At 35.3% G+C, this 22,046-nt stretch overlaps 1 protein-coding gene across 19 annotated transcripts in view; it reads left to right on the top strand.

Annotated features, from left to right (window-relative positions):
* The window catches only part of LOC141393634 (uncharacterized), a 127,407-nt gene that overhangs the window by 80,589 nt on the left and 24,772 nt on the right, over positions 1-22,046 (top strand). For 7 of the 19 annotated variants that reach the window (XM_073966932.1, XM_073966933.1, XM_073966935.1 and 4 more), the window contains exons 3-10: positions 6,860-7,716; positions 13,260-14,068; positions 14,140-14,646; positions 14,710-14,809; positions 19,397-19,646; positions 19,853-19,924; positions 20,433-20,668; positions 21,279-21,347. In XM_073966932.1, coding sequence (XP_073823033.1) covers positions 6,860-7,716; positions 13,260-14,068; positions 14,140-14,646; positions 14,710-14,809; positions 19,397-19,646; positions 19,853-19,924; positions 20,433-20,668; positions 21,279-21,347 — 2,900 coding nt within the window. The remainder of the gene's footprint in view (positions 1-6,859; positions 7,717-13,259; positions 14,069-14,139; positions 14,647-14,709; positions 14,810-19,396; positions 19,647-19,852; positions 19,925-20,432; positions 20,669-21,278; positions 21,348-22,046) is intronic. The other 12 variants (XM_073966937.1, XM_073966938.1, XM_073966939.1 and 9 more) reach the window with 4 other exon arrangements.

Here is a 22,046-nt window from a genome sequence, read left to right as displayed (position 1 = left end):
GGTGTTCTTAAATCGAATTCCCCACTACAGCAATTTCATGATTTTACTCTACTATGGACGTCGATCTAGAGACGCATAATTTCATATCAAAATTTCAGTGAAATTACTGTAGTGTGGCCCGTGACTATGGAAGCAAACCTTGTCAATAAGAATGTTTATATTTATCATAGATATGAACCTTCATTAATTTGCCATTGAGGGCACCACTGTAGTATGTTGATAAGCAATTCACTTTGTCGTAGACACCTAGAGTTAGAATGTTATGGAAGAAAAGTATGTCGATAAGAATGTTTACACTTAACATAGACCCGGATCTTATATAGGCTATTGATAACGATATTTTGAAGATTATTACAATTATAGCCTGCTTATATTATAGGTTAACGTTCTTTAAGCGGATTTACTTGACGTATACGCTGTGGAATTAACATTTGAAACACAGTGGGGTTATTAAACCGGAGATATGTATGTAAACCTGATATTACACAATAAATGGTAATCAACCAATTATTTTCAGAGAAATTTTTAATGTGATTTCTTGAAAAGTAAGCCCTGATTTGTTTATGTCATATCTCTTCAGGCTGGCATCTTGCATAATGTGATCACATAAAAGACCGAAAACCTTTTTCCGTATATTTACTGTCGCAGCATTCTGAGCTTCTTATTTAAATAACTTAAATAGTCATACCCCCATCATTATAAGTCTTCTTTTGTTATAGTTTGGATTTACCGAACAGATTTATAGCGTTCCGGTTAACTTAAAGTTAAAAGTGATGATTGAATTTCAAGGAGGAGCTTCAAGCCATTAACTTTCAATGTGAAAATTATATTTTTAATGCCTCCAAAATAGTTTATTTTGCATTTTCAAATCCATCAGATAGTAAAAGAACACATGTAATAATGGCCCACAGTATATAAATTTAATATGAATATCAATCAAAGCGCCGCCTAGCGCGTCATTTAGAAAACTTATTTAATGCAAAGCGGTGAGTGTCTTTGCTAAGCGTCCCCTCATCACCACACACAAAAATATCGATAAACACATAATTGTTGTGGTGACGGCCCCTGGACTGTTGGATTGACAAAGATGTCTAGGGGTCAAGTAGGTAAATTACTTACCTAAATGTAGGAGAGAAACAATTCTCCATGTGCATCAACAAGAAGCATTATATGTATCCGAGTAAGCTAAGTTAGATTAATTTAAGTAGTTCTTAAGGAAAATATTTTTAAATAAAATACGAATTGAGTTAGACCAGCCGGTTATTTACTTTATTATCAATCATATATAACACTACCCTGGCCAACAATTTCGTTCTAATACGGGAATATGTTTATTTCCATTTGGGAAACGCCTTTTCAAAGTAGGTGTGAAGTGAAACTTCAATCAAAAATTCATCAAATTTCCACTATAAGCCTCCTATGCTGCTTTGTGTCTGTAAAAATCTTCATATTTATTGTAGACACATACCTTATCCGTTCGCTTTATCGTCTGTCGATACGGCTGTTCAATTGATATAAGGTGTGTGTCTCCCATAAATGTGAACGTTATTACCTACAGACGAAAGAATTTACCTCTGAATTTTGTTATGGTCACCCTGTATTTGTTCGAGTAGGCTAAGCTTTATCAGCCTGTTTCACTATGTCGAATGAATTTTGTAGTTGTTTTGAAGCAAAAACATAGTCAATATTACCATGAAAAGCAAAGTTTAGGTGTTTTCGTTCGCATTCATTTTCTTTCGACATAGGGAAACAGGTTCTGAGTTTTAAGTAGTTCTTAAGGAAAATATTTTTAAAATAAAATACGAATCGAATAGACACTCAGGCCAGCAGAATATTTATATTATCTTAATCACTGATAATAACTACCTCCACTCCGGATTTCACTCTGATATGATCATTTGTTTATTTCCATATGGGAAAATATTTTTTTTACATCTACATTTATTGTAGATACAAACCTTCTATCATATGCAAGGAACAATCTTACCCCTAAGGTGTGTGCCTGGCATAAATGGGAACGGTTTTACCTACAGACGAAAGACTTTTTCATTGCATTTTGTTGCGGTCACCATGTCGCTAACTACTTTCAAACTATACGACGTGTAAGATTTTTTTTTGCAACTTGCTAAGCGAGGACTTTGGGTAGAAAATCACATATTTTGGGAGTAGCAATATTTTGCCATTGCGGTAATAGGTTATGATCCAAACTAGAATCAATTACAAAATAATGAATATGGGCTTTCTCTAGGCCTCATTGATTGTTCGATTGTGTCTTGTTGTAGAAGACGAATAGGCATTTATATAAAAGACCAATTACACTTCTTAAAGAAGACAAATAGGGGTTCTTATCGCGCAAACCATTTGCCCTTTTAGAAGACGAACAGGTTAAGACCATAGAATCCAAACCTAAACTTCATGGCGTTTATGAAACAAATGAATGTTCGCTTATGTTCGAGACCTCCACGTTAGGGAGGTAGAATCCAAAAGTTACTTCATGGTGTTGACATACAGAACGCAAAGCCGCGGTAGTGCTTATGAAGAACATGTAAGGTGAGATGCAGGCAATGGGTTTCACCATGATTGCATACTAAAACGAAAAGGAAGATGGATTCAAGCTTGTCTCGAATCTAAACGAGCAAGTCAAGAATATCCTGCGTGTGGCTGAAGTACCCAAGGAAAAATTACTAACCAATAGGCAGAACGTGAAGATGTCAGAATTAGCATTGAAATTTAAATGAGAGCTCACTTTAAATTGAAGAATCCAAAATAGCACTTCATGAGCGCTTAGCCGGAAGTGGCTCGAGAACTTAATGGCATTGAGAAACCAGTTAAGGATTCAAAGTCATGACATTTAATTTTCGACTGAAGGTTGTAACGATCAAAAGTCGTTGCCTCGTTTTTGGTTACAAATCTTATATTTATTATCTGTTTTGAAATAAATAAATTTCAAATTATCAATTTAAATTAACGGACGCCCAAGAGGAATATGGCGAAAGTAATCAACGGAAAGACGAGAGGGTCCCTGGCGGCCAATAGTATAACTAAACAAAATCATCAGCTGTGCGAACAAAGCGAAGCAATATCAGCTGGGTTAGCTGTGTGGGTGTGATGACCAGCCACCACCAACGGGTATAAAAGGAGGTTGCGAACAGACAATCGAGGCAGTCGTCTGTTGATGGCTGGTGTGCTAAGTCGGGTTTACAACGTTCCCTTGGCAAATGTAGAAGTAGTTTAGTAGTAGTTCTGTGGAGTAGAGTGGGGTTTGTAACGTTGCCCTCGGCTAACCAGAAAATAGTTGTGTTGTTGTTTAGAGTCAAGTGGGGTTTATAACGTGCCCTTGGCATTATGCATATTGTGTAGTATTGTGTTGAGAGTCAAGTGGGGTTTATAACGTGCCCTTGGCTTTAGACATATTTTGTGTCGGTGTGTTTGGAGTCAGGAGGGGGATTGCCGTGCCCCTGGCTTAAGATACCTATATCCACCGGTGTGTTGAGGCCAACTTCCTTTGGTCATCGCCGTGCCGAATCCGTCGCAACAGTTATTGCCAACTATCCTCTCGTCAATATTCCTCTCCGTCAACATCCACCGCCCGCTGCCGTGCTAAACGCCCTGCCATCAGTATCTAACCTTGTCAAGTTCAAACTTGACGACCCTGGCCCCGCTGAACCTACCCCAGCTTCAAAGTGAAAATACGTCGTTACAAGGTCTCAAATCATTTCGAAGTGAGTGCTCACTTTAGCTTTAATTCTAATTTTGACATCTTTTTGCTTTGTTCAGGTCAAATAGGAGTTTCAACGCGAATTGGACAGGGAAATGATGGAACGCAAAATCTTGAAGAAAATTAAAGATCAATGGCTCTTCTAATCAGCAAGGGACTTAAAGAATACCTCTGAGTGTTATTATAGAAGACCAATATGTTTTCTTAAAGTGGGTATTCTTACAGAAGGTCAATAGGTCTTCACATAGTAGACCAATAGGTGTTTTAATAGTAGAGGAATAACTTTTTTAATAGGAGACCAATAGCTCTGCTAATAGAAGACGAATAGTTCTTCCAATAGGAGACGAATACGTCCACTAATAGGAGGCCAATAGGTCTTCTAGTTGGCGTCCAATGGGACTTCTAATACTAGACTAATAGGCCTTCTAATAAAGACCGATAGAAATAGGTCATCTAACAGAAGAGCAATATATCTTCTAGTAGGAGACCAACAGGTTTTGTAATAAAAGACCAATAGGTCTTCTAGCAGAAGACCAATACGACTTGTAGTTGGAGACCAATAGGTCTTCCAGTAGAAGACTAATAGGTCTTCTAGTAGAATAGCAATAGGTCTTCTAATAGGAGACCAATAGGGATTCTAATAGAAGACAAATAGGTCTTCTTATCGTAGACCAATAGGTCTCCTTGTAAAAGACAAAGGTCTTCTTACAAAGACAAATAGGTCTTCTCATAGAACAACAACAGGGAGTTCAATACTCGTAGGTATCTTAAGGGTCCTATTATAGAATAATCTAATAAAAGACAATGTTTAAACTAGTTAAAACTTATAATATGATTGATTATGCGTATAAGAATTTCCAACCCTGCAATTTTACTTAAATTTGGAATCATTGATTGTATTCTTATTTCTCTATTCTGTCAATTGTGCAAAACGTCTTTTATCCACGGCCACCGAAGGAACCACAACTCAGCTCTATGGGAAGTAAAAAAACACTAATACAAAACTTACTTGGTATTTCTTTTTGTTCAACCCCGCTAAGGTAATCATTAGCCACACTTCGATGGCTTTGTAGTGATTCTCCTATCTCTGGAAATTGCGTGCCTATCCTCTCTCTACCAGGTTTTAAAGTTTTCAAACAGTACCAGAAAGTCCCCTGTAACTTTCTCCAGAAAAAATTAGTCTTTTTATACAGGACCAATTGGTTTTCTTATAGAAAATTATTAGGTCTTCCTATAGTAAATCTCTTACATCTTACAGAAGATCAATACGTCTTCTATAGAAAGTGGAAGACTTCTTACGTATTACTTAAAGAAGTGTAATGTATCTTATTGAAGTCGATGGGGGCTCTCTTGTAGAAGACCAATGGATCTTCTTATATAATTCAAGTAGGACTTCTTATAGAAGATCAATGGGTCTTTGTACAGAAGATAAATTAATCTTCTTATAGGAGACCAGCGGGTCTTCTTTTATGGGAACCATTCCATCCTCGCCCTTAAACTGCCGATTTGTCTGTTTTTTTTTCTATAGAACTTTAGTATTCATTAAGTATTTCTTAAAAACAAAATCGTCCATTTCCACATAACTTATTCCAAACAGAACAAGTGTATATCTGGACCACAATTCTATTGACGTCACTCTTAATGGTTTGGTTTATTTTGGCCCCGAACCACAAATTTCTAACAAGTGGTCCATAGTTGTTGGCAATAATCAATCTAGACATTCTACAAGAAGATGAGGCGAAGATAAATGCACTTAGTAGAGGGTAATACAAGCCACAAATACAACATGACAGACAGAATTTTGGCAAAATGCTCGCAACATGTGTTTGCCAGACACCCAGAAACTTAGTGGGGGAAGAAGACAAATGTTTTATGTTAAAATATTTTTCATAATTTTGCTACAAGTGTCCCCATTTCCTAAAGGGTTTTTAGAGAGGGGTATTGAATATCAAATGACCCTGTAGTATTCAGATGGATGTACCATAAGAAATGGAAACTGATATGGGCTGCGAAGACACAACACACCCACATCAATAAATTGAGGGCTATTTGTCTGGTGGAATAACACAACCTAATTCCACCTTTAGACTTTGTGGCCCTGCAAGTAAGCACACCCACATTTTTCTGTTTTTTTTTCTCCTTAAGAATCGATTACTGCCAATGTTGTTATTGCTGTTTTTGTACTTAGTTGTCTTGTCACACTAATTCATCCGTTAGTCGTTGCATACAAATTAGAGCACCCACCACAGAAGAGTCAAACAAACCGACCGCAATGTCAATTTGTGGTGACGCAATTTTTAGAATATCGCTCGCCTCTGCTTTGTCTACACCGCAAATCGTACCCTCGTCATACTATTTGGAGAGCCAGCTAGCAAATGCTGCGGTGGCAGATCGCAACGACAAGCTTCGATGTTGAAATACTTGCTTGCTTGTGCTCTGCTTAGTGGGACAAAGTGAATTTTGCGGTCTTACAAATTCTGAGAATTCATCAAACAAATCAAATGTTACCGGTTAGGTTGTCATGATCTTGCAGAACCTCTCATTAAGTAAGAGGAATAGTTGATTTGTTAAGGAGAGGTTTAGCAGTTGCTGTTGTTGTTTAGTTTACAAATAATGTGTAACAAGTTGTTGACAGTTAATTTGTTGCCAATAAAATGCCGACAAACAGTAGCGACAGTGGCGTTGTATGCCAGGGTGCCGTATATTTTTTATGTTATTTTGGTTTATCGTCTTTTTTGTTTCGTTTTGGTTTGTCAAACAACTTGTTGGTGGGATAATTTTTTAAGGCACATTGCGGTATCTCTAAGGTTTCTTCTTACCACATTTACATGTAGATCATCAACTTTGACATGATTTTTGACAGGTTTCTTGCAAAACAGTTGACAAAAGAAGCAACAAGGGTTTTAAGTATTTTAAATACATCGCATAAAGAGCATAAAGCCCATAACCTCAATTTGCAAATCTATCTAGAGAGTAATATTTTTCTGTGGGTCTAAGGACAGTTTTCCTATAGAAAATATGAATTTGGAAGCCGAAGAATTTTTACTTCGAAAACACTTTATCTTGTATATATAACTTTGTAACCGATAAATATTATTTTTTTCTCATAATCTAACCTCTTTCCCTTCCTCTTTCTTCCAGGTATGGTGGTCCTGGTCAACGTATGCCCGCCCAGTCAAACTATGAAGCACCGGCATGCGTACAAAATGCCATGAACAGGGACAAAAAGCCCTTCACCTATACACCGGGTGGCATTGATCTCTCACAAATCAAATCGGAACGTATGGCCAAGCGTTTGGCACGCAATGCCTGTGCTGAGGGTGCGGCCGGACAATCACAACAGAATCGTCCCGGTGGTGTGGTCCAACAACAAACGCCCACATCACCCAATTCACCTTCGGCCGCAGCCGTTATTGGAGCCGCTGGCATGGGTATGCCATTTCAAGTATTACCACCAACACCCCAGCCGGTAGCCGGTAAGAATACAAATGGTGGACCAGCACCTCCCCCACCACCACCACCAACATCCTTTTCCAACAATTCAAACAACACAACAGGAACAACGACATTGACACCCCACATGAATGGTGGCGGTGTCAATGGCGGACGTGGTAGTGCACCAAATTCACCAAATATGCAGCGTAAAATTCCACCAGCACCGCCATCGCAACGCTTTGAACCACCACCACTAGGTTTTCGTCCAGAAATTAAGATTCCACCAAATCCGATGGCTGCTTTGCGTAAAGTACCACCACCGGTTGAGAAGAATACTTTCTGGAAGGAAGAATATGTGAAATCTAGAGGTGGTTCATTGGAGCCCACGGCCACCACTACTACCAACAACAACAGCAACAGTAGCAGCAGGAATTCAGAAGACAACGACAGCGTTAACGGTTCTAGTAGCACCACACCGCCCCAGCAAACGAACGGTAGTGACCAATTGACAACTACTACAACAACAACAAATGGTGAAACGAATAACAGCGATTCTATTGATGGTGAGAGCATATAGGGGAAACAACGTCACGTTGCAACGTGATATGAGCGACACAAAACAGAAATGATTTGGCAAAAAATGTGATGCTTTAATTTTTCACAATGGTTATGGTTGTTGTCTTTGCTTAAAACTAATCCCTTAAATTTAAGAAGAATATTAAGAGAGGCCTAAAATGAAAAAGTCTGAAAATTATATTAAAAGAAACGGACAGAAATCAAAGCAAACTCAGTTCCTCAGGATTTGTTTTTTTCTATAGAAAAAACCCAAGCTCAGTTCCTGAGAATTTTTTTATAGAAAAAAGCCAACCTCAGGTCCTGAGGAATTTTTTTCTATAAAAAAGCCAACCTCAGTTCCTAAGGAATTTTTTTCTATAGAAAAAAGCCAACCTCAGTTCCTGAAGAATTTTTTTCTATAGAAAAAAGCGAACCTCAGTTCCTAAGGAATTTTTTTATAGAAAAAAGCCAACCTCAGTTCCTGAGGAATTTGTTTCTATAGAAAAAAGCCAACCTCAGTTCCTGAGGAATTTTTTTCTATAGAAAAAAGCCAACCTCAGTTCCTGAGGAATTTTTTCTATAGAAAAAAGCCAACCTCAATTCCTGAGGAATTTTTTTCTAAAGGAAAACCCTAATCTCAGCTCCTGAGGAATTTTTTCTATAGAAAAAACCCAACCTCATTTCCTGAGGAATTTTTTTTCTATAGAAAAAACCCAACCTCAGTTCCTGAGGAATTTTTTTCTATAGAAAAAAACCCAACCTCAGTTCCTGAGGATTTTTTTCTATAGAAAAACACCAACCTAGGTTCCTGATAAATTTTTTTCTATAGAAAAAAACCAAGCTCAGTTACTGAGAATTTTTTTCTATATGGAAAAAACCAACCTCTGTTCCTAAGGAAATGTTTTCTATAGAAAAACCTAAGCTCTCTTCCTCAGGCATTTTTTCTATCGAAAAAACCATTGAGTGTGGTTTTTTTTATAAAAAAACAACCTCAGTTCTTGGGGAAGGTTTTTTCTATAGAAAAAAATTTCATCAGGAACGGAGGAAGGTTTTTCTATAGAAACAAATTTCATCAGGAACTGAGGAAGGTTTTTTCTATAGAAACAAATTTCATCAGGAAATGAGGAAGGTTTTTTCTATAGAAACAAATTTCATCAGGAACTGAGGAAGGTTTTTTCTATAGAAACAAATTTCATCAGGAACTGAGGAAGGTTTTTTCTATAGAAAAAAATTTCATCAGGAACTGAGGAAGGTTTTTTCTATAGAAAAAAATTTCATCAGGTACTGAGGAAGGTTTTTTCTATAGAAAAAAATTTCATCAGGAACTGAGGAAGGTTTTTTCTATAGAAAAAAATTTCATAAGGAACTGAGGAAGGTTTTTTCTATAGAAAAAAATTTCATCAGGAACTGAGGAAGGTTTTTTCTATAGAAACAAATTTCATCAGGAACTGAGGAAGGTTTTTTCTATAGAAACAAATTTCATCAGGAACTGAGGAAGGTTTTTTCTATAGAAAAAAATTTCATCAGGAACTGAGGAAGGTTTTTCCTATAGAAAAAAATTTCATCAGGAACTGAGGAAGGTTTTTTCTATAGAAAAAAATTTCATCAGGAACTGAGGAAGGTTTTTTCTATAGAAAAAAATTTCATCAGGAACTGAGGAAGGTTTTTTCTATAGAAAAAAATTTCATCAGGAACTGAGGAAGGTTTTTTCTATAGAAAAAAATTTCATCAGGAACTGAGGAAGGTTTTTTCTATAGAAAAAAATTTCATCAGGAACTGAGGAAGGTTTTTTCTATAGAAAAAAATTTCATCAGGAACTGAGGAAGGTTTTTTCTATAGAAAAAAATTTCATCAGGAACTGAGGAAGGTTTTTTCTATAGAAAAAAATTTCATCAGGAACTGAGGAAGGTTTTTTCTATAGAAAAAAATTTCATCAGGAACTGAGGAAGGTTTTTTCTATAGAAAAAAATTTCATCAGGAACTGAGGAAGGTTTTTTCTATAGAAAAAAATTTCATCAGGAACTGAGGAAGGTTTTTTCTATAGAAAAAAATTTCATCAGGAACTGAGGAAGGTTTTTTCTATAGAAAAAAATTTCATCAGGAACTGAGGAAGGTTTTTTCTATAGAAAAAAATTTCATCAGGAACTGAGGAAGGTTTTTTCCATAGAAAAAAATTTCATCAGGAACTGAGGAAGGTTTTTTCCATAGAAAAAAATTTCATCAGGAACTGAGGAACGTTTTTTCTATAGAAAAAAATTTCATCAGGAACTGAGGAAGGTTTTTTCTATAGAAAAAAATTTCATCAGGAACTGAGGAAGGTTTTTTCTATAGAAAAAAATTTCATCAGGAACTGAGGAAGGTTTTTTCTATAGAAAAAAATTTCATCAGGAACTGAGGAAGGTTTTTTCTATAGAAAAAAATTTCATCAGGAACTGAGGAAGGTTTTTTCTATAGAAAAAAATTTCATCAGGAACTGAGGAAGGTTTTTTCTATAGAAAAAAATTTCATCAGGAACTGAGGAAGGTTTTTTCTATAGAAAAAAATTTCATCAGGAACTGAGGAAGGTTTTTTCTATAGAAAAAAATTTCATCAGGAACTGAGGAAGGTTTTTTCTATAGAAAAAAATTTCATCAGGAACTGAGGAAGGTTTTTTCTATAGAAAAAAATTTCATCAGGAACTGAGGAAGGTTTTTTCTATAGAAAAAAATTTCATCAGGAACTGAGGAAGGTTTTTTCTATAGAAAAAAATTTCATCAGGAACTGAGGAAGGTTTTTTCTATAGAAAAAAATTTCATCAGGAACTGAGGAAGGTTTTTTCTATAGAAAAAAATTTCATCAGGAACTGAGGAAGGTTTTTTCTATAGAAAAAAATTTCATCAGGAACTGAGGAAGGTTTTTTCTATAGAAAAAAATTTCATCAGGAACTGAGGAAGGTTTTTTCTATAGAAAAAAATTTCATCAGGAACTGAGGAAGGTTTTTTCTATAGAAAAAAATTTCATCAGGAACTGAGGAAGGTTTTTTCTATAGAAAAAAATTTCATCAGGAACTGAGGAAGGTTTTTTCTATAGAAAAAAATTTCATCAGGAACTGAGGAAGGTTTTTTCTATAGAAAAAAATTTCATCAGGAACTGAGGAAGGTTTTTTCTATAGAAAAAAATTTCATCAGGAACTGAGGAAGGTTTTTTCTATAGAAAAAAATTTCATCAGGAACTGAGGAAGGTTTTTTCTATAGAAAAAAATTTCATCAGGAACTGAGGAAGGTTTTTTCTATAGAAAAAAATTTCATCAGGAACTGAGGAAGGTTTTTTCTATAGAAAAAAATTTCATCAGTAACTGAGGAAGGTTTTTTCTATAGAAAAAATTTCATCAGTAACTGAGGAAGGTTTTTTCTATAGAAAAAAATTTCATCAGTAACTGAGGAAGGTTTTTTCTATAGAAAAAAATTTCATCAGTAACTGAGGAAGGTTTTTTCTATAGAAAAAAATTTCATCAGTAACTGAGGAAGGTTTTTTCTATAGAAAAAAATTTCATCAGGAACTGAGGAACGTTTTTTCTATAGAAAAAAATTTCATCAGTAACTGAGGAAGGTTTTTTCTATAGAAAAAAATTTCATCAGTAACTGAGGAAGGTTTTTTCTATAGAAAAAAATTTCATCAGTAACTGAGGAAGGTTTTTTCTATAGAAAAAAATTTCATCAGTAACTGAGGAAGGTTTTTTCTATAGAAAAAAATTTCATCAGTAACTGAGGAAATTTCATCAGTAACTGAGGAAGGTTTTTTCTATAGAAAAAAATTTCATCAGTAACTGAGGAAGGTTTTTTCTATAGAAAAAAATTTCATCAGTAACTGAGGAAGGTTTTTTCTATAGAAAAAAATTTCATCAGTAACTGAGGAAGGTTTTTTCTATAGAAAAAAATTTCATCAGTAACTGAGGAAGGTTTTTTCTATAGAAAAAAATTTCATCAGTAACTGAGGAAGGTTTTTTCTATAGAAAAAAATTTCATCAGTAACTGAGGAAGGTTTTTTCTATAGAAAAAAATTTCATCAGTAACTGAGGAAGGTTTTTTCTATAGAAAAAAATTTCATCAGTAACTGAGGAAGGTTTTTTCTATAGAAAAAAATTTCATCAGTAACTGAGGAAGGTTTTTTCTATAGAAAAAAATTTCATCAGTAACTGAGGAAGGTTTTTTCTATAGAAAAAAATTTCATCAGTAACTGAGGAAGGTTTTTTCTATAGAAAAAAATTTCATCAGTAACTGAGGAAGGTTTTTTCTATAGAAAAAAATTTCATCAGTAACTGAGGAAGGTTTTTTCTATAGAAAAAAATTTCATCAGTAACTGAGGAAGGTTTTTTCTATAGAAAAAAATTTCATCAGTAACTGAGGAAGGTTTTTTCTATAGAAAAAAATTTCATCAGTAACTGAGGAAGGTTTTTTCTATAGAAAAAAATTTCATCAGTAACTGAGGAAGGTTTTTTCTATAGAAAAAAATTTCATCAGTAACTGAGGAAGGTTTTTTCTATAGAAAAAAATTTCATCAGTAACTGAGGAAGGTTTTTTCTATAGAAAAAAATTTCATCAGTAACTGAGGAAGGTTTTTTCTATAGAAAAAAATTTCATCAGTAACTGAGGAAGGTTTTTTCTATAGAAAAAAATTTCATCAGGAACTGAGGAAGGTTTTTTCTATAGAAACAAATTCTTAAGGAACTGAGGATAATTTTTTTTATAGAAAAAATTCCTTAGGAACTGTGGCTGGTTTTATTTATAGAAAAAATTTTTCTCAGGAAATGAGGATGCATTTTTCTATAGAAAAAAAAATTCCCCAGGAACTCAGGATTATTTTCTATAGAAAAAATTTCCTCATGGGCTGAGGATAGTTTTTTTAACAGAAAAAAAAAATCATCAGGACCTGAGAATGGTTTTGTATATTAAAAAAAAAATGTCATTGATTTTTTCTAAGAAAAAATTTGATCAGCAGCTGGGGATATATTGTTTGAATTGTTTTTTTTTTATGTAGAAAAAAATTTATTATTCTATTATCCGACATATTGTACGATTTGACTTTGTTTTGTTTTGGACAGTTCTCCAATGTATTTAGTAACCCCCCAAAATGACCTGGTTGTGAGTGATTTTATGTTTAAACTTTTAATTTTATATCTTCCTTTATTTCATATTTTAAGCTTTAATTTCAGCTATTCCTCATCAACCTTTTTATTAGCCTACAAATAAAAAACCTCATCATTCTTTATTATAACTCTGCTCAGAATTCATCATAATTTCGGCGATTTATTAACTGGTGATGGCGCATTTACTACGACAAACCCTTCAAAAACAAACAAAAAAAATACTTACTCATCATTACATCGTATTTTTTTAAAACAAACTCTCTAGGAATAAGTACTACCTGACCCCCAACAACAAACACAACATACAAACTTGTTGATGCCCTACTAACTTCGTTTCTCAATATCTAATATCCCTTAAAAGAACCTGCTTTTCCCACAGACCCTTATATTTTTGCACACTAATCGGTTATTTGTTTGTTTCCCCAGGTTTTAGAAAAACGATGCCGACTACGACGAATAAACTACAAGCCACTCAACCACAAACGAACAACAACCAAACGAATACTCAAGATCAACAACAGCAACAACAGCAAGAAGCACTTAAGACGCCCACAACTCCCAATAAACCAAGCCAAGAATCTCCACAAACATCAAGTCCCGATACACAATCCATTTCATCCACAAATCGACCCACCCCACCCACATCACCTCATCAAAAACTCGCTTCACCTTCTGTTGTTAAGCAGATTGAACGTGAGACCAGTACACCACCAGCTTCGGCTGTTGCCAGTCCCCCGAAATCTGTTACACCCATTCAAATACAAACAGAGGTACAGCAGCAACAGCAACAACGTCAACCCTCACCCAAACCCGAATTTCGTAGTGCGGCAGCCGCCAACACTTCTTCACCCCAACCAGCAGCTGTCAATGTTTTTAGCCGGCAAACAGATAGTCCTCGTTCAGTAGAGAATGCCACACCGCCGCGTGTTAGCGAGAGTCCTTTCAGGTTGGCCCAACAACAGCAACAACAAAGGGCTCCCGTGGCCATTTCACCATTGGCCCAGCAGACAACTCCATCGCCTGTCTCAGTGGGTGCCTCAGTGCCCAGTCAACCACAGGCTCAGACAGTACCATGGCGCACTCAACGTGGTCAAACACCCCAACAGCAAGGCCCAAGCCAAACGGCAAACACCCAGTCGCATCCCCAACCTTTCTACAATAATGTGCAACAACAGCAACAACAAAGAACTCCTGATTTTAGCACTCAAACCTCGGCCTATCAAGGGCCAAAGCCGGTAAGTTTCCTACCATATCCACATCCCCACAATATTCCAAATGTTATAAAATGTTCTCCTCCTTCTTCCAGACCAATGTTGGTTCTTTGTACATTGCACCATTGGCTGCCCCAGTTGAGCCTCAGGCCCAACACATTGTACGCCAACAATTGCAGCAACAACAGCCCCAACGTGATTCACCAATGCGTCAAATGGCACCACAACCCAACAATCAACAGCTACGTTGGATGAGTTCTCAGCCCAAGCAAACAGAACAACCACCATGGGCTAGGCCAGAAGAGAATGGCAATGTGGTGCCTTCATCATTGAATCGCATCAAGTCACCACCACCCCCAACGGCCTCCTACCAACAGCCCCAACCACAACCGGCATACCCGCAACAACAACAACAACCATCATCGTTGTATCAATCTCAACCACAGCCCTACAATCAAGGCAATGGTTTTGGTGTTGCACAACCTGCAACTCAAAATTTCGGAGCTGTTCACAATGCTCCGGCTGGTTTGCGTTTGCAAATTAATACCAAAGCGATTCAAAACAACAACAATACCAACACCGTTAACCAAAGTGGTCCAAGGGTATTTATGAGCATGCTTCTAATTGAAGATTTTTCAAATTTATTTGAAATTATTTTTTTGCAGGAACGTATCATTCCCATACAATTGGAGCAAACCCCAACCTATAGCCCACCACAACCGAATTTCAATACCACGCCCGCAGCCTATAGCGCAGGCACTGGAAGTAAGTAGCTCCTCTTAAGATATCATCTTCAGGGCGGGTATTTTCTGCAGAAGAAAATATCAGCAGTTTCGCAGGACGAGGATGGCTTTCCTCAGGAAATGAGGACGGTTTTTTTTCGTCTAGAAAAAAATTCCTCAGGAAATGAGGTCGGTTTTTTTTCGTCTAGAAAAAAAATTCCTCAGGAAATGAGGTCGGTTTTTTTCGTTTAGAAAAAAATTCCTCAGGAAATGAGGTCGGTTTTTTTTCGTTTAGAAAAAAATTCCTCAGGAAATGAGGTCGGTTTTTTTCCGTCAAGAAAAAAAAATCCTCAGGAACTGAGGTCGGTTTTTTTTTTTTCGTCTAGAAAAAAATTCCTCAGGAAATGAGGTCGGTTTTTTTTCGTCTAGAAAAAAATTCCTCAGGAAATGAGGTCGGTTTTTTTTTCGTCTAGAAAAAAATTCCTCTGGAAATGAGGTCGGTTTTTTTTCGTCTAGAAAAAAATTCCTCAGGAAATGAGGTCGGTTTTTTTTCGTCTAGAAAAAAATTCCTCATGAAATGAGGTCGGTTTTTTTTCGTCTAGAAAAAAATTCCTCAGGCACTGACGTCGGTTTTTTCGTCTAGAAAAAAATTCCTCAGGAACTGAGGTCGGTTTTTTTTCGTCTAGAAAAAAATTCCTCAGGAACTGAGGTCGGTTTTTTTTCGTCTAGAAAATAATTTCTCAGGAACTGAGGTCGGTTTTTTTTCGTCTAGAAAAAAATTCCTCAGGAACTGAGGTCGGTTTTTTTTCGTCTAGAAAATAATTCCTCCGGAACTGAGTTTCGGTTTTTTTTCGTCTAGAAAAAATTCCTCAGGAACTGAGTTTCGTTTTTTTTTTCGTCTAGAAAAAAATTCCTTAGGAACTAAATTTCGGTTTTTTTCGTCTAGAAAAAAATTCCTCAGGAACTGAGTTACGGTTTTTTTTTTTTGTCTAGAAAAAAAATTCCTCAGGAACTGAGTTTCGGTTTTTTTCGTCTAGAAAAAAATTCCTCAGGAACTGAGCTTCGGTTTTTTTTTTCGTCTAGAAAAAAATTCCTCAGGAACTGAGTTTCGGGTTTTTTCGTCTAGAAAAAAGTCCTCAGGAACTGAGGATGGTTTTTTTTCTATAAAAAAAAATCCTCAGGAACTGAGTTTCGATTTTTTTCTATAGAAAAAAATTCCTCAGGAACTGAGGTTGGTTTTTTTCGTCAAGAAAAAAATTCCTCAGGAACTCAGGTTGATTTTTTTCGTCTAGAAAAAAAATTCCTCAGGAACTGAGGTTGGTTTTTTTCGTGTAGAAAAAAATTCCACGGGAACTGAGTTTCGGTTTTTTCGTCTAGAAAAAAAATCCACAGGAACTGAGGTTGGTTTTTTTCGTCTAGAAAAAAATTCCTCAGCAACTGAGGTTGGTTTTTTTCGTCAAGAAAAAAATTCCTCAGGAACTCAGGTTGATTTTTTTCGTCTAGAAAAAAAATTCCTCAGGAACTGAGGTTGGTTTTTTTTTGTGTAGAAAAAAATTCCACGGGAACTGAGTTTCGGTTTTTTCGTCTAGAAAAAAAATCCACAGGAACTGAGGTTGGTTTTTTTCGTCTAGAAAAAAATTCCTCAGCAACTGAGGTTGGTTTTTTTCGTCTAGAAAAAAATTCCTCAGCAACTGAGGTTGGTTTTTTTCGTCTAGAAAAAAATTCCTCAGCAACTGAGGTTGGTTTTTTTCGTCTAGAAAAGAATTCCTCAGCAACTGAGGTTGGTTTTTTTCGTCTAGAAAAAAATTCCTCAGCAACTGAGGTTGGTTTTATTCGTCCAGAAAAAAATTCCTCAGCAACTGAGGTTGGTTTTTTTCGTCTAGAAAAAAATTCCTCAGCAACTGAGGTTGGTTTTTTTCGTCTAGAAAAAAATTCCTCAGCAACTGAGGTTGGTTTTTTTCGTCTAGAAAAAAATTCCTCAGGAACTGAGGTTGGTTTTTTTCGTCTAGAAAAAAATTCCTCAGGAACTGAGGTTGGTTTTTTTCGTCTAGAAAAAAATTCCTCAGGAACTGAGGTTGGTTTTTTTCGTCTAGAAAAAAATTCCTCAGGAACTGAGGTTGGTTTTTTTCGTCTAGAAAAAAATTCCTCAGGAACTGAGGTTGGTTTTTTTCGTCTAGAAAAAAATTCCTCAGGAACTGAGGTTGGTTTTTTTCGTCTAGAAAAAAATTCCTCAGGAACTGAGGTTGGTTTTTTTCGTCTAGAAAAAAATTCCTCAGGAACTGAGGTTGGTTTTTTTCGTCTAGAAAAAAATTCCTCAGGAACTGAGGTTGGTTTTTTTCGTCTAGAAAAAAATTCCTCAGGAACTGAGGTTGGTTTTTTTCGTCTAGAAAAAAATTCCTCAGGAACTGAGGTTGGTTTTTTTCGTCTAGAAAAAAATTCCTCAGGAACTGAGGTTGGTTTTTTTCGTCTAGAAAAAAATTCCTCAGGAACTGAGGTTGGTTTTTTTCGTCTAGAAAAAAATTCCTCAGGAACTGAGGTTGGTTTTTTTCGTCTAGAAAAAAATTCCTCAGGAACTGAGGTTGGTTTTTTTCGTCTAGAAAAAAATTCCTCAGGAACTGAGGTTGGTTTTTTTCGTCTAGAAAAAAATTCCTCAGGAACTGAGGTTGGTTTTTTTCGTCTAGAAAAAAATTCCTCAGGAACTGAGGTTGGTTTTTTTCGTCTAGAAAAAAATTCCTCAGGAACTGAGGTTGGTTTTTTTCGTCTAGAAAAAAATTCCTCAGGAACTGAGGTTGGTTTTTTTCGTCTAGAAAAAAATTCCTCAGGAACTGAGGTTGGTTTTTTTCGTCTAGAAAAAAATTCCTCAGGAACTGAGGTTGGTTTTTTTCGTCTAGAAAAAAATTCCTCAGGAACTGAGGTTGGTTTTTTTCGTCTAGAAAAAAATTCCTCAGGAACTGAGGTTGGTTTTTTTCGTCTAGAAAAAAATTCCTCAGGAACTGAGGTTGGTTTTTTTCGTCTAGAAAAAAATTCCTCAGGAACTGAGGTTGGTTTTTTTCGTCTAGAAAAAAATTCCTCAGGAACTGAGGTTGGTTTTTTTCGTCTAGAAAAAAATTCCTCAGGAACTGAGGTTGGTTTTTTTCGTCTAGAAAAAAATTCCTCAGGAACTGAGGTTGGTTTTTTTCGTCTAGAAAAAAATTCCTCAGGAACTGAGTTTGGTTTTTTTCGTCTAGAAAAAAATTCCTCAGGAACTGAGTTTTGACTTTATTCTTTAGAAAAAAATTCCTCAGGAACTGAGCTTCGATTTTTTTTTTCTATAGAAAAAAAATTACCCTGAAACTGAGGTTGTTTTTTTTCTATAGATAAAAATTCCTCACGAACTGAGTTTCGATTTTTTTTCTATAGAAAAAAATCCTTAGGAACTGACTTTCGATTTTTTTTCTATAGAATAAAATTCCTTGGGAACTGAGTTTCGGTTTTTTTCGTCTAGAAAAAAATTTCTCAGCGACAGAGTTTCGATTATTTTCGTCTAGAAAAAATTCCTCAGGAACTGAGTTTCGGTTTTTTCCGTCTACAAAAAATTCCTCAAGAACTGAGGTTGGTTTTTTCCGTCTAGCAAAAATTCCTCAGGAACTCAAGTTGGTTTTTTCCGTCTAGAAAAACATTCCTCAGGAACTGAAGTTGTTTTTTTTCCGTCTAGAAAAAAAAATCCTCAGGAACTGAGTTTAAATTTTTTTCTATAGAAAAAAATTCCTCAGGAACTGAGTTTCGATTTTTTTCTATAGAAAAAAAAATTCTCAGGAACTAAGTTTCAGTTTTTTTCTATAGAAAAAAATTCGTCAGGAACTCGGTTTCTTTCTATAAAAAAAATTCCTCAAGAACTGATTTTCGATTTTTTTTTCTATAGAAAAAAATTCCTCGGGAACAGAGTTTCGATTTTTTTCTATAGATAAGAATTCCTCAGGAACTGAGATTCGATTTTTTCTATAGAAACAAATTCCCCAGCAACTGACTTTCGATTTTTTCTTTAGGAAAAAATTCCTCAGGGACTGAGTTTCGATTTTTTTTCGTCTAGAAAAAAATTCCCCAGGAACTGAGTTTCGATTTTTTTTCTATAGAAACACATTTTCTCAGTTTTGTTTTATTTATAGAAAAACAATTCTCAGGAACTCGGTTTCGGTTTCCTTCTATAGTAAAAAATTCCTCAGGAACTGAGTTTCGATTTTTTTCTATAGAAAAAATTCCTCAGGAACTGAGTTTCGATTTTTTCTATAGAAAAAAAATCCTCAGGAACTGAGTTTCGATTTTTTTCTATAGAAAAAAATCCTCAGGAACTGCGTTTCGATTTTTTCTATAGAACAAAATTCCTCAGGAACTGAGTTTCAATTTTTTTCCATAGAAAAAATTCCTCAGGTACTGAGTTTCCTGAGGAACTGAGTTTTGATTTTTTTTCTATAGAAAAATAATCCTCAGGAACTGAGTTTCGATTTTATTCTTTAGAAAAAATTCCTCCGGAACTGAGTTTCGATTTTTTTCTATAGAAAAAAATTCCCCTGAAACTGAGGTTGTTTTTTTTTTCTTTAGGTCTTTAGATTATTTTATCTTTGTATTTCACTAAATTCTCTTTCCCTTCCAGCCCCTGGCTATGTTATGCGTACCCCCAATCAATTTGTGGATCAAGGCTATAATAACTTCGGTGTACAAAATACACCACAACGTGTTATGTCGCCACCAATGCAGCAGCAGCAACCTCAGCAACAGCTGAATGCTCCCCGTATGGTTCAGCAGCAGCAACAACAGGTCGGAAATGCTCGCACCCACATTGTACCCATTGCCATGGAAGGTAGTGGAGGACCCATATCAAAAACTCCCATCGTTATACAAAAGTAAGTAAAGAAGCTTTCTAAGCTAGAATATACATAAAGCTATCTTTAAAAAGCTTTATGCGTGTATATGATGCTTTATAGCTTTTGGTGAACTTTTTCTTAGTTTTATGAGGCTTTTCTTTCTTTAATAATTTGTATTACTAATTGCTCTCTTTCTTTTGTTGCTGTAAATATGCTTAAAATATAATTAATGCAAATAAATAAAGTGGGGATTATAATCTTGTAGTCCATGATTGTCCACTTGAGGCTGAGATCAGATTTAGAAAAAATCGACTCAGGTAGAAATCTTCATGTTTGTTGAATGTTTATTTTGTATGCAAATTGGCAATGTGAGTGTTGGTCGGCCATTAATCATAAACTGGGATGTAATTGGTGTATCCGTTTCCCTATGTCGAAAGCTTTTGTTATTCGTTGTTCTTTACTTCTCTTTACCAAGTTCTTATTTTTATTATTTAAAAATCCCTTAGAAACCGTTCTTTTGGCATTCAAAATGGGGCCAAACATTTCTCTCTTTTAATATATGAATTTACAAAAATTGTGGACATTCATCTTAAACTCGCATTTCACTGTTCAAAAAATATTGTTTATTATCTTAATCCCAAATTTTGACTAACCTGTATTTGTTGTTTGTAATTATCCTTGCTTTCGGAACTTGGAAATCTAATCTATTTTCTTTCTTATCCCACCATTAAAACTCCATCGCTCTCTACTTCTCTAAAACCACCCACCATTCATCCTCATTTAAACTCAAAACTCATCCAAATCAAAACTAATTCTTAATTCTAGCGATCTGCGTACACCGCCCGTACAATCGAAATCTTTTAGAATTTTGCAAAAAATCACAGACACTATCGATGATGGCACTAACGATGAGTCGGGAAGCCAACAGCGTAATGATAATTACATGGATGCCGAACCACAATTACAGCGTCCAACATTTGCGCGACAAATGAGCGCCCAACAGGCGCGCAATAGTCCCACTGTTGAGCAAATGAGACGTATGAAAATTGGACAAGAACAAGGTAAGAAAAAAACAAACAAACAAAAAAGAGAAAAAAGTAACGGAGAGATAGGCAAAATGGAAACTATATCAAGATTTGATTATATCGGTAACATGTCGAACAAATAGCAAAGAAAAGGAAAATTTATTATATTAAAAAATTTAGAAAATTTGAAATTTCGTTTTTGGTTTTTGCCTAACTATTCGTTCGACACTTTAAAATTGCTTTGAAAGTTTTAAGCAAATTATAAATTTTATGAAAAATTTTAGATTCGTTTATTCGTTTTGAAAGGATTTTGAGTTTATCTTGTTCTGCCCCATTTTTTGTTTGATGACCTTTCGTTTTCATTTCATTCCATAGCTTTCATAAATTAGCTTGAAAAGTTGTTTTCTTGGAAGGCCTTGGCTGCAATTACCAACAAATATAAACGACCAGAAATAAATAATTTTAATAAAATACTAAAAAAATATATTAAAAATATTAATAAATAATTAATAATAACTTTAAACAAATAACAGGACTAAATACAATAGATATTAAAAATATGTTTAATGAGAAACGCAATTCGAGTGGCAAACAAAGTAATACAAATTATTTTATTTTTTCTATTTTTTTCTGTTCCTTCTTTTAGGTAATGCAACTCCCCAAACGCCTTCTCAATTCAATCAACAGCCACGACCATTTTACAACACCAACAATGGTAAGTTTTATTCTCAGGTCAGAGGACTTCCTGACATGATATAAATCTACGTATATTGCTGGGGAATTTTTTCTATAGAAAAAAACAACGCTCAGTTTCTGAGGATTTTTTGCTATAGAAAAACACCAACATCAGGTCCTGTGGAATTTTCTACTATAGAAAAAAACCAACCTCAGGTCCTGAGGAATTTTTTTCTATAAAAAAAACCAACAACAGGTCCTCAGGAATTTTTTTCTACAGAAAAAAACCAACCTCAGTTCTTGAGGAATTTTTTTCTATAGAAAAAAACCAACCTCAGTTCCTGAGGAATTTTTTTCTATAGAAAAATCCAACCTCAGGTACTCAGTAATTTTTTTCTATAGAATAATCCAACCTCAGTTCCTGAGGAATTTTTTTCTATAGAAAATCAACCTCAGTTACGGAGGAATTTTTTTCTAGACGAAAAAAACCAACCTCAGTTCCTGAGGAATTTTTTTTCTAGACGAAAAAAACCAACCTCAGTTCCTGAGGAATTTTTTTTCTAGACGAAAAAAACCAACCTCAGTTCCTGAGGAATTTTTTTCTAGACGAAAAAAACCAACCTCAGTTCCTGAGGAATTTTTTTCTAGACGAAAAAAACCAACCTCAGTTCCTGAGGATTTTTTTTCTAGACGAAAAAAACCAACCTCAGTTCCTGAGGAATAGAAAAAAAACCAACCT

Source organism: Musca autumnalis, unplaced genomic scaffold, assembly GCF_047663935.1.
Source record: "Musca autumnalis isolate F117 unplaced genomic scaffold, ASM4766393v1 scaffold_2, whole genome shotgun sequence".
Classification (NCBI taxonomy): domain Eukaryota; kingdom Metazoa; phylum Arthropoda; class Insecta; order Diptera; family Muscidae; genus Musca; species Musca autumnalis.
The sequence above is the reverse complement of the archived record's forward strand: the minus strand, read 5'-3'. Positions and strand labels throughout refer to the sequence as shown.